This window comes from Cynocephalus volans, chromosome 4 (genome assembly GCF_027409185.1).
Source record: "Cynocephalus volans isolate mCynVol1 chromosome 4, mCynVol1.pri, whole genome shotgun sequence".
NCBI classification, from domain to species: domain Eukaryota; kingdom Metazoa; phylum Chordata; class Mammalia; order Dermoptera; family Cynocephalidae; genus Cynocephalus; species Cynocephalus volans.
The window spans coordinates 102,452,244-102,469,394 of NC_084463.1; the positions used below are offsets into that span (position 1 = coordinate 102,452,244).

At 43.8% G+C, this 17,151-nt stretch overlaps 1 protein-coding gene and 2 pseudogenes across 3 annotated transcripts in view; all 3 read right to left on the minus strand.

Moving 5' to 3' along the window:
* Positions 1–17,151, minus strand: part of RNF121 (ring finger protein 121) — a 75,296-nt gene that overhangs the window by 10,122 nt on the left and 48,023 nt on the right. For all 3 annotated transcript variants that reach the window (XM_063094196.1, XM_063094194.1, XM_063094195.1), the window contains 3 exons: positions 16,079–16,233; positions 13,242–13,349; positions 6,570–6,690 (listed from right to left, as the gene is read on the minus strand). In XM_063094196.1, the coding sequence (XP_062950266.1) occupies positions 6,570–6,690; positions 13,242–13,349; positions 16,079–16,233 (384 nt within the window). The remainder of the gene's footprint in view (positions 1–6,569; positions 6,691–13,241; positions 13,350–16,078; positions 16,234–17,151) is intronic.
* LOC134375010 (heparan-sulfate 6-O-sulfotransferase 1-like) lies at positions 9,299–10,454 on the minus strand (annotated as a pseudogene).
* LOC134375011 (large ribosomal subunit protein eL15-like) lies at positions 11,170–11,960 on the minus strand (annotated as a pseudogene).

Here is a 17,151-nt window from a genome sequence, read left to right on the forward strand (position 1 = left end):
ATTCAGAGTGTAGGTATGACTGTCGTTCGAAAGGAGGAAGGATACTTACTCCACTGTAACTGGAGGGAAGGAGGAGAAGATAGATGCAAACACAGGTAGATCTGTAGATCTGCTGTCAGGAAATTGTGGGAATTCCTGTTTGGCTTCTAGTTTCTCAGGTAAATAGGAAGTAAGGTCATCTGCTAAGAACGAAGGGACAGAGGGAGGGGGTGTAAGAGGTTTGAGAGTGGAGAAGCTTTGAAATAGACATTACTCAAAGTGGAAGAGTAAGCTGTTAGATTTCTCCTTTGGAGAAAGAAAGATAGCAGTAAGATTTCTCCTTTGTAAGACAGGAATACTACCTTTTATCTCACAAGGGATTGGGAAGACTCTCTGCGAAAACATATGTAAAACCTCAGTACAGGAGCTTGCACATAGTAGGTGCACAGGAAATATGAGTCCATTCTACATCACTGAACATCATAGAAAATGTGTGCCATAAAAGCCTTGTGAGCTCTTTGGTCCACCCCCTCTCTTGAGGGGGTTAGGAGAATGATGCCCAAAGGAGGAGAGCCTTACCCAAGACCAGAGAGAGCTGGTGGCAGAGCTAAAGCCAGGTGCCCTGCTGTTCAAGCAGGTGATTTTCTAAACATTTGCTAAGAAATTGAATAAAATACCCACTTCTCAGAGTTATAGAGGAGAAGATTCCATGTCACAAAATGGTCTGAGATGACCTTAGATAATAAATGGCAAGGGAGAATTAGCATTTACCCGTGATTTATTGTCTGTTCTGTCTTGCCCCGTGTGTTGGGTATGATGAAGATATAAAGGCAAATCTCACAGGGCTCCTGTGCTTCAGGTGATTACAGATATAAAACATGTGATTTTACAATACAGTAGTACTGTATAGTAGGTACCGGATAACTAGTAGCTATCACCATCATCACCTATTGTGTGTTTGCTATGGCCAGGCTACTCTGAAAAATGCTTTACACTGATCCATTTGTTCCTTACAATTCTATAAGTCAGGTAATATTATTACAGCTAACAAAACAAGATCAGAGAGGTAAAGTAACTTGTTCAAGAGTACACAGCTAATTAAAAGTGCATTAGAATTTGAAACCAGGTTTGTCTGGCTCCAAACCCCTAGCTGTTTCCACTGCTTCAAGTAGTGCAGATGAGAAGGCAGCTAATCCTGTCCTGATGTTATCTGGGGCCTCGGAGGATCCAGGAGGTAAATCTGGGGCATAGGACCCTGCTCAGAAGATAATATGAGGGAAGACACATGGCCCAATGTAGCATAAATGATGTGTTACTACCCTGCTTGCACAATAACTCTCTCAGAGGAAGAAGCCCCAGAAAATAAGCTTATTTCACGATGCTCTACCCCACACCACAACATGACTTTTGGGTGTGAATGGAAACTGTACTGACTGGTTGTCATAAGCTTATGACTTCACAGTGACCAGCTAGAAAAAACAAACTCCATCCAAGGTCTCCCTGACTCAACATAAGGAGAGTTATTTTAGTCCAGATTACAGATTTCTACACGTGAGGCAAAACAAAGAGCTGTTCTACACTAAAGGAAGTAATGTAGAACACTAAATAGGAATTAAGAATGATTGTTAATACAATTATAAAACCTCATGGTTTCATGTCTGGGGACCCTGAAATGAATTAATCACAGGGATCTCATCAGGTCAAACCATTCTCAGAGGTAGGTGTGTGGTAGGGAGCAAGAGATGAATCAGATTTAGTTCCTGATCTTGAGGTCCGGTTGCAGGATAAGTTCAAAATCAAGTATGACTCTCTGGGATAGGAGCTGTGATCTTTATTTATTTATTTATTTTAAAGATGACCAGTAAGGGGATCTCAACCCTTGGTTTGGTGTTGCGGCACCACGCTCAGCCAGTGAGCCAACTGGCCATCCCTATATAGGATCCGAACCCGTGGCCTTGGTGTTATCAGCTCTGCACTCTCCCGAGTGAGCCACGGGCCAGCCCTGGAGCTGTGATCTTAGAATGTATAAAAGACTATGAAAAAAATGACTAGGATTGAAAATGTGTATATACATACAGTGGAATTTGGACACATGCTAAAACATGGATGAACCTTGACGATATTATGCTAAGTAAAATAAGCCAGTCACAAAAAGACAAATACTGTATGATTCCTCTTTTTGTGTGTGTGTGTGGCTGGCTTGTACAGGGGATCTAAACCTCTGACCTTGGTGTTACACCACACTTTAACCAACTGAGAAAACAAGTCAGCCTGTATGATTCCATTCATATGAGGTTCCTAGAGAAGTCAAATTCATAGACAGAAAGTAGAATGGTGGTTGCCAGGGGATGAAGGGTGGGGGAAATAAGGAGGTATTGTTAATGGGTACAGAGTTTCAGTTTTGCAAGAGGAAGAGAGTTCTGGAGATGGATAGCAGTTATGGTTGCAGAACAATATAAATGTACGGAATGTCCCTGAGCTGTACACTTAAAAATGGTTAAAATGGTAAATTTTATATTACATGTATTCAACCACAATTTTTGAGAAAATGACCAGGACTGCTACTGGAAGGAGGCAATGGTGGTGCTAGTAAAGACCGCACCTGACCATACTGTGTACATTGTAGATGGTCGATAAATAACTGTTGCTTGAATACATAGATGAATGAGTTGGCCCGTGAATGCATGGAAGGCTGGGGTTTCCTGGCTTCTTCAAACCATTAATCTGATTCTGGCTTCAAGGACATGGAATGTTCCTGAAGTTCAGTTTGTTGTGGTCCAGGGACCCAGGTGTTCCTGAGTAGAGCAAGGACCACCTGACTCAGGCATAAATAAGAGAATATTGGAATTCTCAGGGTTGGAAAGAACTGTAAAGGCAGTACAATCCATCCCTTTATCCCATGCTTGAGGACCCTCACCCATTTCCCTACCTGGTCTGATCTGTTGGCATCCGAGACCTAGCAGAAGGCATGTTACTCAGAAAGTCTCAGCCACATCTGCTGTGCTAAACAATGAATGAATGAACTCCTGGTGATTCACCCAGTACTACCACAAGCCATCGCGATCTTCCTAGGATGATATAGGCCTCACTCCCCAGATATAGGTCTGAGGAAACAGCATACAGCTTGCCTACATTTAGGGTCAGCAAGGTCACATTCCTTTGGATATGTGAGTGGCTCCTCTAAAAGGGATAGCCATTCTCGATGTCAATTACCTAGGGAAGAGGTAGCTCCTCATATAAGATATGAGGATTCAGAAGGCTGAACTGAGGTATGGGGGAGGGGGACATATTTTTGTTGGTAACACAGGCTCTAGGCCTAGACATTCAGAGGCTAGTAGTTGTCTACATGTGGATTCTAGATAGTGGGTACTAAGATGGCACCTACTACACAGAGGTAGGCTGAAAGTTGAATGAGGCGGAGTCTAGAAGCACTGGAAAGTAGGCAGTCTGGCAAGTCAGATTAACCTCAGTCATGTACTCATAGTCTATTTTCCCGCTATCATCTCCAATGTTTCAATAAAGTCCTACGTAACTGTTTGATCCTTATTTTCCTGTGCTAAGAGGTAGAAGGGGGTACCTGGGTTTATCTTCAGGCCAGAGTGCTAAAGAATTAATATGAAGAGCATGGAGTGGTAGAGTAACCAATGAGATCCCATAAAGAGAAGGAGAATATGATGGATCAAGACATGGGGTTTGAGGTAGTCCCCACCCCAACAAGAAATTCTCCTACCCAGTCGCTTGTCGAAGGTGGAATATATCAGTATTAGGGAATTATCGCTTATTATCATTATTAGGGATTATAACTTTAAACAACTGAAGCATCTAATACCTCTTCACAAAAGAGCATGGAAAGAGAACTTAGCTCTAATCCCATTTTGGGGGAGTCCAATGTAATGATTCCATCTCCTAGAGGAGAAGCTAACTTGTGGATCAACTCTGAGCTTAGTTCCATCTGGAAAGCGGAGGGATTCTGCAGATTAGTGATTCACTTAAGGGAATTAAAGCTATGCTTAAATTGGTGGCTGAAAATAACCCTGAGATAAAGTTGGCAACAATCTGGGATAATCAGAGAATTGGTCCTATAAAAACAGAATGAGAAGAAAAAGAAATCACTAGAGGGTAAAGGAAAGAATATTGGCAAGGATTATTTTCAAAAGCTGGCTATGGGCTGGCCCGTGGCTCACTCGGGAGAGTGTGGTGCTGACAACACCAAGGCCACGGGTTCAGATTCCTATATAAGGATGGCTGGTTAGCTCGCTTGGGAGAGCGTGGGGCTGACAATACCAAGTCAAGGGTTAAGATGCCCTTACCAGTCATCTTTTCAAAAAAAAAAAAGATAAAAGCTGGATATGCCACAGAAGCAATCTTAGTGAACGGTTGTCGCTGAGAGTGATGTTAATAATTACATTCTAGGGGCTAGAAGTCTTTTCTGGGGAGTGAACTGGTTAAAAGAAGATCTGAAGCCTACACAAATAGATTAAGAGACAGAGAAATGAAGCTAAAGCTAAGACAGTTGTTCAAAAAAGAATCTAACAGCTGTCCACAAAGTGATCCAAAACACTTTTCAATTTGATCCAGTATAGGAAAAATAAAAATAGTCCCATGATACTGAGAAACAGTCCTTGGCCTAAAACTGTACTTGATTAAAGCTACCCAAGGTGAGGAAATATTCCTTATTGGGGTGGGGTCTGAGGGGATGACACTGAGATGGGGAGCAGTTCTGTGTTGTTTAAATAATTAGAAAGAAGGCCGAGCCCGTGGTGCACTCGGGAGAGTGCGGCGCTGGGAGCGCGGGGACGCTCCCGCCGCGGGTTCGGATCCTATATAGGAATGGCCGGTGCACTCACTGGCTGAGTGCCAGTCACGAAATAGACAAAAAAATTTTTAAAAAAATAAAAAATAATAAAAAATAAATTAATAAATAAATTAATAATAATAAGAATAAATAAATAATTAGAAAGAGAATATATTATTTTTATAAACAGCGAAACAACAAAGATATATTTTTTTGGAAAAAAAATTAGGGATATTTACTTGATATTTACTTGGGTTTCTCAGATTGGTGGTTACTTTACCCATATTTTAAGCTTGAAGCATCTCTCCATGGTCTCCACCTACATCTCTTTCAGCATTTCCTGTCTCAGTGAAAAGTACTACCATTCAAGCAGTTGCCAAGACAGAAATGTCAGCTTTGATACCTACGTGTCCCTTGTATTTTTTCCTTCCATCTCCAGAATCAAACTATATCCAAATCCTGTCAAACTTACCTCCAAAATACTACTCAAATAGTCTACTTCTCTCCCTTTCACCATCTCTATACTAATCCAAGTTACCTTTATCTTGCCCAGAAGACTGCACTTTTTTCTTAAATAGTCTTAAATGGTCCACTCTAATCTGTGGACCCCTCTGATCTGTTTTCCACTAAGTAGCCAGAACGATCTTAGCAAAAGGCAAATCTTTTTTTTTTTTTTTGGCAAAATGCAAATCTGATAAAGCCATTCACTATCTTAGCTTCCCAGTGTTTTGGAGATAAAAATCAAAATCTTTAATTTGGCCTATAAGGCTTTTTTCTAGTCTAGCCCGTTTCTTCAGACATTTCTATCACATTCTCAGCCATACCACCACACTAGCCTTAGTTCCTCAAAAAAGCCCACACTTTCTCCCATGACAGGACTCCTACACATGCTAGTTTTTCTACCTTATCACACACCACTTCCCACTTCATCTACGTAACTCCCACTCATTGTACAAGTCAGTTCAACATTCACTTCTTTAGGGAAGCCATCTTTGAGCCCTAAGACTAGGTCAAATGCCACTGCAATATTCGTCCCCAGCATCCTGAGCCTTTCCTTCATAATCCTTATTAAAGTTGTAATTTTACGTTCGTGTGTTTATTACTTTAAAACCCATCTCTCCCACTGGAGAATAAACTCTTTTTGAGCAAGAACCATGTTTGTTTTTGTACACCTTTGTAAGTCCAGCACATACCTAGGTGTCTGGGCACAAAGGAGGCATTAAAAAGTTGAATGAAGGGCCGGCCCAAGAATACCGGCAACAATTACTTTCAAAAGCTGGCTATGGGCTGGCCCATGGCTCACTTGGAAGAGCGTGGTGCTGACAACACCAAGCCAAGGGTTAAGATCCCCTTACCTGTCATCTTTAAAAAAAAAAAAGTTGGGGCCGACCCTGTGGCGCACTCGGGAGAGTGCGGTGGCAGCGGGTTAGGATCCTATATAAGGATGGCCAGTGCGCTCACTGGCTGAGCGCGGTGCAGCCAGCCACAAAAAGACAAAAAAAAAAAAAAAAAAAAAAAGTTGAATGAATGTTAACTTCCTAATGAGTAAAGTGGTTCTTTCCTGTAACAGCCCTATAAGTTAAAAATTCCAGGGTATATCTGAGATCTAGCTCTTCAAATTTTAAGGAAGAAATTGCCATGCATATCACCCACAACTTTTAATAGGATTTTACATGGATTTTATGAGGATTTTATATGGCTTATCTCATCCCTTTCTCTTCCACCAAACAAGTGATGCTAGCCTGAACAATTTGGAGGTGGCAGGAGGCAGTATTAAGAGCCTGGGTGAACTCACCCCTATGGTAGACGCCATGTAGTCTGCACACATTTCTGCAAAGTCCCGCTCCAGAACTCCATAGTAGAGGCCATAGAAGAGAAGAGAAATGCCAAAGTCCATGGTATCTTCAGGTTTGATCCTGTAAGGGAAGCAGCATGGCCAGTGAGGCCTGCCCTTAGACACAAGAGCTTTGGATCACTACTCTGGAATACACAAGGTGGGGCCTAAAAGCTCGAAGGCTCTAAGGCTAGAGCAAGCATTGGCAAACTCTGACCAAATGCAGTCTGATACCTGTTTTTATATGGCCCGTGGGCACCGTTTGTGGTGGCTAGCACTGTGAGCTGCAAAGACTGAGCTAGAGTATCCCCTCTTGCCCTTTTTCCTCTCTGCTCCCAATTCTTGTCTTCTCTGACTGGCAGCAATCCCAGGGCCTATGCTCACTGGGACGTATGTATTGGGTGCTCCACTGTTAGCAATTGCTGGATACCAAGTAAGCTGCCTCACTCAATTGTCTTACCTTTAGCCAGCTACCCAAGTTCAATTGGCTGAACACTCCAAGAGGAGGGAAGGGCACTCCAGGATCTGGGGTGTCATGGGAGCACAGAGTAAACATCATCCCAGTGGCCACACACCCCCTGCTGGGCTCCTCCTTCTAAGAATGTCTCAGCCAATGGCAGCTAGGCACAAAATAAGCCTAACACCCAACACCCTCCCTCCCTCCCAAGGCTATCAGGATGTGGTAGGGTAGGAATTTTCTCTCTTGTTATATAAGTACCTACAGAATATCCTAGATTTTGCCTATTGTTCCACAGAGCCTAAAATATTTATGCTTTACAGAAAAAAAAATGCCAAACAGAGGTTGAGAAAAAATAGATAAAATTAGTTAGTAAATATTTACATGCCAGTTACCATAAAATGTTAAGTTGCATCTATATATATTCTGTATCGTGTCATCAAAGTTAAATTTTGATCCAAGTCTATTTACGAAGAATTATAGAAGATCCTGCCCATATTAGGTTTTAATAATTTGCAACCTTGAGTCTACAAATGTTTGTTATAGAAAACTACTTTTGTTAAAATATTTGTACAATGAACTGTATGTGTTCACTTAATGTAAATTATACTTATCACAGAAAACTGAATTTCACCTTGTTGCTCATCCACCTTATAATATTTAACCTACTAACTGTACATCATTGATCTTATACCAATCAACCTGTTCAGTAGCATAAAAATGTTCAAGACTCTCAATTCTGTTTTCTTCCTTGTGTAGTTTAGGCAAGTAAACAGAAACTGTAATTATAGAAGAAACATCTTCATTTTTCCTTTTCAGGGTTTATTTCATCTGCTAACATTCATTCTTGACCTAGACAAAAACAACTAGATGATTATGACTTGCTTTTCCATCATCAACTCATTTTTTTGTATGAAAGACCAAAAGACTTCTTCTCAACACTTTTTAAATGAGAAGCTATAAATAAATAAAGCTTTAACTGCTCCTGGATTCAAGTTAAACAGTTCTAGTTGCCGAAAAGTTCACAGACTTGTTGCTTGGACAATTCTGCCATCCTTGGCTTCCCCCTCTAGGAGGAGATGTTTGCAGGTCGGTGGGAGGTGCCTGGACTGCCCTGTAAGCTTGCCGTGTGTTGGCTTCTGTCCCCTCAGTCCCTGGGTGGGCAGAGTCCTAGAGTCGGGTGGGGTGACCCAGTCATGGAACCATGGTCCATGGTCTCTTAGTAGATGCTACAGGCATAAGGGACCTTCACCCCAAAGCAGGTGGCCTGAGTGGCAAATGCCGGGCTGGACACTCAAATGGTGGAGGCCACTCCCAGCTACTGCTGTCTCTGGGGGCAGGGGATGTTCTGGGTCACCATCCCTTCTTGTCTAACCTGGTCTTCCTAGGTGGTCACCCCCAAAGGCCAGCTAGGGTTAGGGCTTGGGCACAGTGGTAGCATCTCTGGCCACAGCTTTCCTACTCCTGGGGATACACTCTGCTCTTGGAAGGGGGCCAGTGTAGTATGGGGACATCTCTCCCCAACCTTCCTTAGTCTGAGGAATGTGGGACAGATATGGGGTAGGGGCTCCAAGAGGTCTGCTTTGGACTCCTGAACCAAAGCATGAAGTCAGACTGGGTTTTGGCTGTGGGCCAAAGAGGGGAGAGGGAGTCCCAACTGGTCTTGAGTCTTCTCTGCCTCAGATGCAGTGGGCCCTGACCTTGAAGCAGCTACAGATGGGTGAGCCAGGAGCTCTAGTGCTAAGGATACCTCCAAGAGTTGCTTGTGTTCCCAGGGGAGGGGGCTTCCCAGGTCCAGGGGCATTAGGGTCACTAAGGCTGGGGTGCTGGAGCTGGGGAAGGTGGTTGGAACTGTCTCTAACCCTCTGGCCTGGATAGAGGGGCTGTGAGAGAGTGGGTGTGTGTATAGTTAGTGTGAGGTGCTCATGGCCCCAGCAGGACCACTCTCCACTGTCTGTCTCTTCTTCAAACAATAGGCTGTTGTGACAGTGACATGAGGCTAGAGGAATAGGGAGATCACCTACCCAGAGACCCTGCCATGCCCAGGGCATCCTTCAAGCAGGCTTTCCTCTGAGCTCAGGCCTGGGAGGAACAGCAAGAACCAATTGTCCGACCCCACAACTTCCCCACTCCATTTGTTCTCGGGAGGCATCTACTTCCGTGGAGCAGGTTTGGGACTCTCCTCCCATAACAGTCTTGAGCGGGCCTTGTTTGTGTGTGGGTCTGTCCCATTTCACCCCTGCCTCGAGAGGCCCCCACGCAGTTGCCACCTCCACCACTTCTCAATGATGTGGCTCATGTAGTCTTTAGTGGGCACACTGCCTGGCTCCTCAGCAACCTCCTGCAGCAGCACCTCCTTGACGTGGTGCAACAGGCGTTCCTCACAGCTCTTGAGGAGCTGCTCACTGCGCTCTAGATGCCACTTGTACTGGCAGTGCTGCTGGAAGAGGTCCTTGGCATGATAGTTGTAGAGCTGCATGTCAAGGTCATTGAGCTCCTCCATGTGCTGGATGTTGTCCTCCTCCACCTCCACACTGCCCACCTGCATGCCGTTGTACTGCATGAAGGGCCAGAGGAACTTAAGGTTAAACATCTGCTTGAAGAGGTACCTCGTCTTGCACTGAAACTTTGTCAGGCTGAGGAAGGCCATGCCCTGCAGGTTCTTCTTGGGACTCTCCAGCAGCAGCTAGGCCAGCTTGGCCTTGGGGAGGAAGGACAGGTTGTAGCAGTCCACCAGGCTCCGGTCAGCCAAGATGCGCACCTGCCGGTTGTTGGCCAGGTTATAGGGGCAGTCCACAAACTCCTTTGTGGACTGTGCAGCCCAACCAGTCTGTGCCCTTGAAGTAGGGCAGCAGCTCCTCAGGTGTAGGCCTGAGCTGGCAGCAACATCTTCCATGTCCCGCCTCTCCATGCTTATGCTGCCACTTGCTCAGGTAACGCGACACGGGTCTCGCAGTAGGGTGATGTAGTAGAACTTCCTGCACGTGTACAGCATAGCATGGTCATGGTGATCCAGGAACACAGTTGGTGAGGTGGGTCCAGTTGGCGTGCAGCCTGCAACTCCAACCTGTGGAGAAGTGGGAGAAGAGCCAGGTCTCGTGGCAGTTGGACTGGCAGCAGATGCACTCTGGCCGGGCAGGCAGTAGCAGGGCTCCTTGAGGCATGTTTTCCATGAGGTGGCGGCCGCAGGTGGTGCCACCCGTCTTCTGGATGTGCAGGAAGATGATCCCGTCGTCGCCCTTCATGTCAAAGCACAGTGAGCTCTCCGGCTCGTACACTGGGAAGTAGTGTGGGTTTGACGTGGGTAAGAGATCCAGGTCATCACGCATTACAGTTTGAGCATGAAATATGGCCAGCACCATCACGAACTTGCCAGTGCGTTCAACCATGGTCCTGCTGCCAGTGCACCACCTCCCTGTGTGTCACCATTTCCGGAGCTGGGCTCGGGGTGCGGGTCCTGAGAGGGTAGGGGGCACGGGTGCAGCCCCCTTCGCCGCTGCTGCCTGCACCCCAGCCCAGCTATTCGAAGCCAAGATGCCCACAGCAGCGCAGGCTCTGGCCCTTCACAGTATCATGGCTACTCCCTGCACCACCCCAGCTCCCCATGTCTGGACACCAGCTCTGCTCCAGCTCAGCCTGGCTCGCCCCGCACCCCACGTCCCGGGTGCCAGCCCGCTCCACTCTGAGAACATTCTACAAACATCTTTAAAACATAATGAAGAATCCTGATTTTTATTTTTCTTAATCACACACGTTAGAAAGATATCTGGAAATATCTGTTTTTCTTGACGAGGTGTGTTAGACTCTATAGCAATAAATTCCTCTAAACCTTTCAGGAGCCTGTTTATTTTTTCAGCCTGTACTATTGCTGGAAGAAAGAATTCCATGGGTGTCTTCTCACTATATAAAATATGATTTATTTTTACTTGTCCTAAAATAAACTCCTTTTAGTTTCAAAGAGAATTCTACCTATAGTACACTAGGTTTGGGGAACAGGCCAGTCGTCATCCCATTCGTGAACTTAAATTTGAATCCCATCTACTTATTTATTAATTTTTAACTGTCCTAAATTATTAAGTATGAATTTTACAAACATTACTTATATCAATGGTAACGGCGCAGATGGAGACTACTGTGCCTTCTCCACAGCAAGAACCACCAATGGTGTGGTAGAACTTGTAGCCTTTTCCAAGGCCAGGTTTGGTGATCTACGGAGTGTCAAGATTTCTTCTGACAGCTTTATGGATTGGATCGATGTGGATTACCTCTAAGAATTTGTATGTGGAATCTTCACCAGCCCAGTAAGAATTCAGGAGTCTCAGAGCCCCACATTGGCATCCAGCTTGCTTGTCAGCAACAAGACTGAAGGCTGCAAGCAAACTTCAGCTGGTTAACACCATGATGGACAGGCTTGCAATAGGTTGCACCCTTAGGAACTGGGCTTTTGAGCACACAAATCCTGTATATGACATAACCTTGCTTGGCCTTGTATCCCAGTCTGGGCACTTTATCTGGCCAGGTGGGGAGCTCTGTGGAGTACAGAGAGCTGGTGGTACTACCAGCTGCGGACCCTCAGAAGAAATCGTATTACGTCAGACTGCTTCTTTCTCCATAGCTCATGTATGTACTTGTATGCACCTATCTTAGCCTACATGACAGCTGCTGCCAGACAGAAAGGAAGGAGCCCTTCTCTCACATACATACATACATACATACATACATACATACATACATTTATTTATTTATTTTTGGCAGCTGTTTGGTACAGGAATAGAACCCTGGACCTTGGTGTTATCAGCACCATGCTCTAACCAACTGAGCTAACCAGCCAGCCCTTAAATTTGAATCCTAAATCTCCAGCTTCGGTGTACTGTTCCAGGCTTAGAACTCCTCATGATTCATAGCCCACAGCCACAATTACCTCACCAAGGAAACCACAGATTACTAAGGAAACAGTTCGTTCTACCCTCTTCTGCCCTACTGACTCAGTGTACCCTCTAGTCTCTGAGCTCAGGATTTCTTGGCTTCTCAATTGGGGGTGGAAGGACCTGAAAGCTGATACGGATTTTTTGGAAAGCTTATGACAATATGAAGCAAAAGCCTGAATCCTACTCCTAGGAACGTACCCTTAGGGAGGCGGGCAACAGTGTTATCTGTAACAGTACTAAATTATAAATAACCTAAGTGCCCAACAGTGGATCAGGACTTAAATGTCCATGGGTTAACTTCCTAGAACTGTTTCCTTAGAAATTTAATAAAGGTGGAATGTCAGCTGTGTTACGTGCAACACTGCTTATATGTTAAACATGACCTGTGATTAGTATATTGCATCTGAACTTGGACATTCTTAAAACTGGACATGTTCCTGGTGGGATGGGGCTCCTAGGCCAGGGTGGCTCCCACATCCATCTGTATGGTCTCATTCCCTCACACATCAACTCTGGGACTATTAAGAAGACTCCTGCAAACACTGTCCTGCTCTCTTTCCTATCTTGTATCCTTCTAAGTATATCTGTTGCCAGGTGTGACCAACTGTGGTCACATGAGTTCCACAGTCTAGCCCACAGGTCGGCAAACTTTTTCTGTAAAGGGCCAAATAGTAAATATTTTAAGTTTTGCAGTCCATGTGGTTTATGTCACAACTATTCAACTCTGCTGTTTTAGTGCAAAAACAGTCATAGACAATATGGAAAGGAATGACTGTATTCTAGTAAAACTTCATTTTATAAAAACAGATGATGAGCTGATGGGGCCCACAGAGCGTAGTTTGCCAACCCCTGGTCTACTTGAACATAAGCCTGCTCAGGCAGAGTGGATGTTGAAAATAATTAGTACACATGGACAAAGAAAATGGTTTTGTTAGAGTGATGAAGTTATGGATAACTGGTTATAATCATTACTATGCTTACTTTTGTTATTATACTTTTCCACTAAAATATAAATTCTTAGAAAATATAACCAGTGATTTGGGACTCTATATATATTCAGACATTCCCTGCTTTCTGCACAAATCAATGAGGGCCTGCCCTCTCCCATCCCCCAACAGCACCAAAGTCTCCTATCCTGGGTGTCATGTAGCCCTTGTTAATATCCAGGACTAGCAGCAGGAAGAAAGATACATCTCACAAGCCACTCCTCCCCAAACACCAGCAAAACCAAAACCGAAGGGTACTCACTTGAACAATAAGTTAAGACCAAAGAGGGTAAACATGACAGCCATGTAGCCAACGATGCCAGTGGCATAGCTAATTTTATAGATCAGCAGGAACCATTTATAAACCAACCTGGAGAAAGGAGAGAAAGTTAGTACAGCTGACACAGAGACTCTGGCCTCAGGGGCCAGTGGACCACCAGAATCCCTATTCTCACATCAATGGGGACATCAGGCTCTTTGCTCAGGACTTACCGAACAACTTCAGTTATTACCCAAAGCTGTTTACTCCCTAAATTGCAGAAACACCTTCATATACCAGGGAACTAGTGCTTTGTATTTTCCCGGTCTTGAACCAAGAGAAGAAAAGAGATCCCTAAAAACCAGTTTCAGCCTCAAACAAAGAACGAGCACAGCTGATCTCAGACAGCTATGTCATCTCAAATTCAGGTTAGTTGGATGATGAAGTGAAAACTAATAACTACAGCTATACTCAGAAGAGAACAGGCGGGGATGGCTGGTTGTTCTTGTCAGGAAAGAGAATTCAAGGGAAGATGAATCAGACGTAGAATTCACTTTTGTGCGTAGTTTTGCTCCTACCCACAGGCTAATAATAAAAGGGATGATGTTTAATAAATTTGCTTCTGAAATTTTTTTTTCTGGAAGAGAAAGAATAAGGAGGGAGGCACTTAAAAAGTACTTCTGAATTGGATCTATGTGAGGAGGTGGTGGTGGTGGTGGTGGTGGTGGTGGTGGTGGTGGTGGTGTGGGAGTGGGGTTGTTCATGCCCCTGAAGGAGGGGCAGTGCGCCCCAGGATCAATGAAGAGCAGTGTAGAATCTGGTTGGTTGACCCAGCTAGATTCAGAGAGGAAAGACAGTTTCCTGAATGAACCAGAGCGTTTTAAATACTACAGGGGTAGGTCACTCATATCAGAAGTCACTATTCTGTGATGAGAGCTAATAAGCAATTTAGCAATTTACTTGAATAACAGAAGCCTGCCTGGTTCCTAACAGCCCACTAGATTACTGCCAACTCTGCTGGGCCCCAGGGAGGAAGCTCAAGGTTCCTCCCCACCTGTGTCTCCCTGCTGTGGCTAAGCAAGCAGTGATGGCTTCTCAGGATAGGGAAAGGCCCCAAACATCTTGTAGTGTTGCCCTCAAAGACCACACAGCTCCATTATCCAGGGTTTGCACTGATTACAAAGGAGAGAGAGACAGTGGAAAAGACATGGAATTTTAGGTCAAACGACCCTTAATCTGGATTAAGTAAGGTTTTTGGCTCGGTAATCTCAGGTTAAGTTAAATTACTTCTCTGAGATAAGTTTAATTCTTTGTTAAAACAAGGGGAAACTGTGCTACATTTCTCATTGGATTGTACAGAGCCCATTTTCTGGTTTCTAATACATGCTCATTAAATGCTACATGAATAAATTAAGATGTTTATGAAAGTGCTTTGAAATTATAAAGCTATCAAATCTTAGTTATTATTAAAAATGTTATCAAATGTTAGTTATTATTATTTAAAAACCTCCCATATTATAAACACATTTTTGGTCATTTTAGCTAGAAGTTGGTATTGTTACTTGGTGACTCTTAACATGTTTATTTGCATTTTTTCTTCATATCATCCTATAGAGGTAGCCCCATTTTCAATCATAAAGAATTCAAGGCTCAGAAAGGTGAGGTCATACAACTATCAAATGGCAGGGCTGGGGATTCCAATCCACATCCATCTGGTTCCAGAGCCTGTCTCTTCTATAATGGACCTGAAAGTAAACTACCAAAACCAGAGAGGGGATTCTGGATCACAAACTTCACCTTGTACAATGAAAATCAGAAGGCCAGAGAAAGTCTTGCAGTAAAGTGGAACATAAGAGGCATAGGAAGAAGAAAAATTCACAATCTGGAAGACTGGATCATTTGGTCACAACTTTGAGGCTGGACAGTTCCTCCGTTAGGCTCTCCTGAACCTGTGCACACCTCTGTCATAGCACTTACCAACTGCACTGCGACAGGTGCTTTCTTGTCCATCTCCTCCATTAAACCCAGCACTCCTTGAGGGCAGAAACCATGTCTTATCCAGCTCTGTATCCCCAATGCCCAGCACAAGGCCTGGCACATAGTAGGTGCTTATTGAATGAATGAAATGAGAAAATCTCTCCTTTTTTCTGTCAAGTACAGATATTAAATGACCTCATAAGCTGGTAGGGAGGATCAAATGATGGATAAAATACAAAGAATTACACAGACAATGGCTGCTTTGTGACCCAAGAAGGAATTATTACTTGCTAGAAAATTGCAAATTTGCTGAAATTCATTCATTCAATAAAAATTCATAGAGTAGGCTACTATGTGCTAAGCCCTGTGGTAGGGCCTAGATATACAGTGACAAAATGGATATGGTTCCTGATCTTATAGTTATAGTTTAGTGGGGGAGATAGATACTCAAAATAATATTTATTTATAAATTGTGATAAGTTCTATGAAGTAAAACTACAGGGCAGTATGAGAGAATATAACAGAAAATCTAATTTAGAGATCAGAGAAGGGTTCACAGAAGAAAATAACATTTAAAATGAGTCCACAATGATCACCAGAATTTGCTTTTCTATCTTGTTTGCTTTTAATATAAACAGACCTTGATATAAACCATAAAGTAAGCTATAGTGAAATATTTGGGGGGGGTTATCTGTGAATAACAGTATAGGTCTCCCAATCAGCTTGTTTTAGAGGGGACCATGACAGATAATTCTGGCAGACAAAAACTGCAATTTTTTCAGTCTAAACCCATCCTCCTCCAATGCATTCCAGCCCATTAACTTCAAGACACGTGGGCCCTTCCCCAATACCTAAACTCTCACCTTGGGGTTGTCTGTACTAGAGGTTTTCGAGTGGCTCGGAAGGTGATGAAGGCTGTGACAGCAGAGAACAAGATCCAGATCACTAGGAACCTCCACCAGTGCAGCTTCACTGTGAAATAGAGGGGAACAACCCACATCTGAAAGAGGGTCACCATCTGAAACACAAACATAAGCACTTCAGCTCTAGCCAGCTCCCTCTGCAGCTCTATCCATAAGTCCAGACACATCTTGTTTTCTATTTTAGCCTGATCCTCTCCTATGTTTCCAATTTTGGATAAAGATAACTTCACTAGTGATCGAGATTAGAAACCTGGGATGATGATTCCTCCTTTTCATCCCTCACTCAGCTGTCTCTTGGATATATTCTTTCCTTTCCATTTGAGCTCTTGCTATCTTTTGCCTAGCTAATTGCAACAACATCTTTGTTAGTCTCCATGCACTCAGTGTCCTTCCCAAGAGTGCCAGAGTGGGACTCTTTTTTTTTTTTTCTGGCAGCTGGCCAGCACAGAGATCTGAACCCTTGACCTTGGAGTTACGATGCTGTGCTCTAATCAACTGAGCTAATCAGCCAACCCAGAATGGTATCTCTGACACACAAACTTGAATATGACATCTGTCTGCTTAAAACTCTTATGGTCACTGCATATAGGATAGGATCCAACATCCTTAGCCAGGCAGTCAACAAACTACCATTTCAAGGGCCACTTCCTACCACTCCCCATGCCTTTAATATTAGGTTGTCCTCCTTAGCTGAAAAATCCTTCCCACCTATCCTTCTGCCTGATATATCACATCCAAGACACATGAAGCCTTCAGCCTCCTTTCCTGGAAGAATTAGCCATAAAACTCTAGTACTCCAAAAGCATCTTCTTTTCTACAATCATTACAGTACTTATCTAGAGTACGAAGCTGGATTCGAATTCATTCTCTACCTGAATTAAAGCTCCTTGAGGGCAGTGACTAGGCCATATTCATGTTTCCTCTGTGCTAGGAAATTGTCTGGCACATGGCTGGTCCCAAATAAATTTGGATAAGTAAATAAAAGTAAGACTAGACTAGAGTAAGACTCCCTA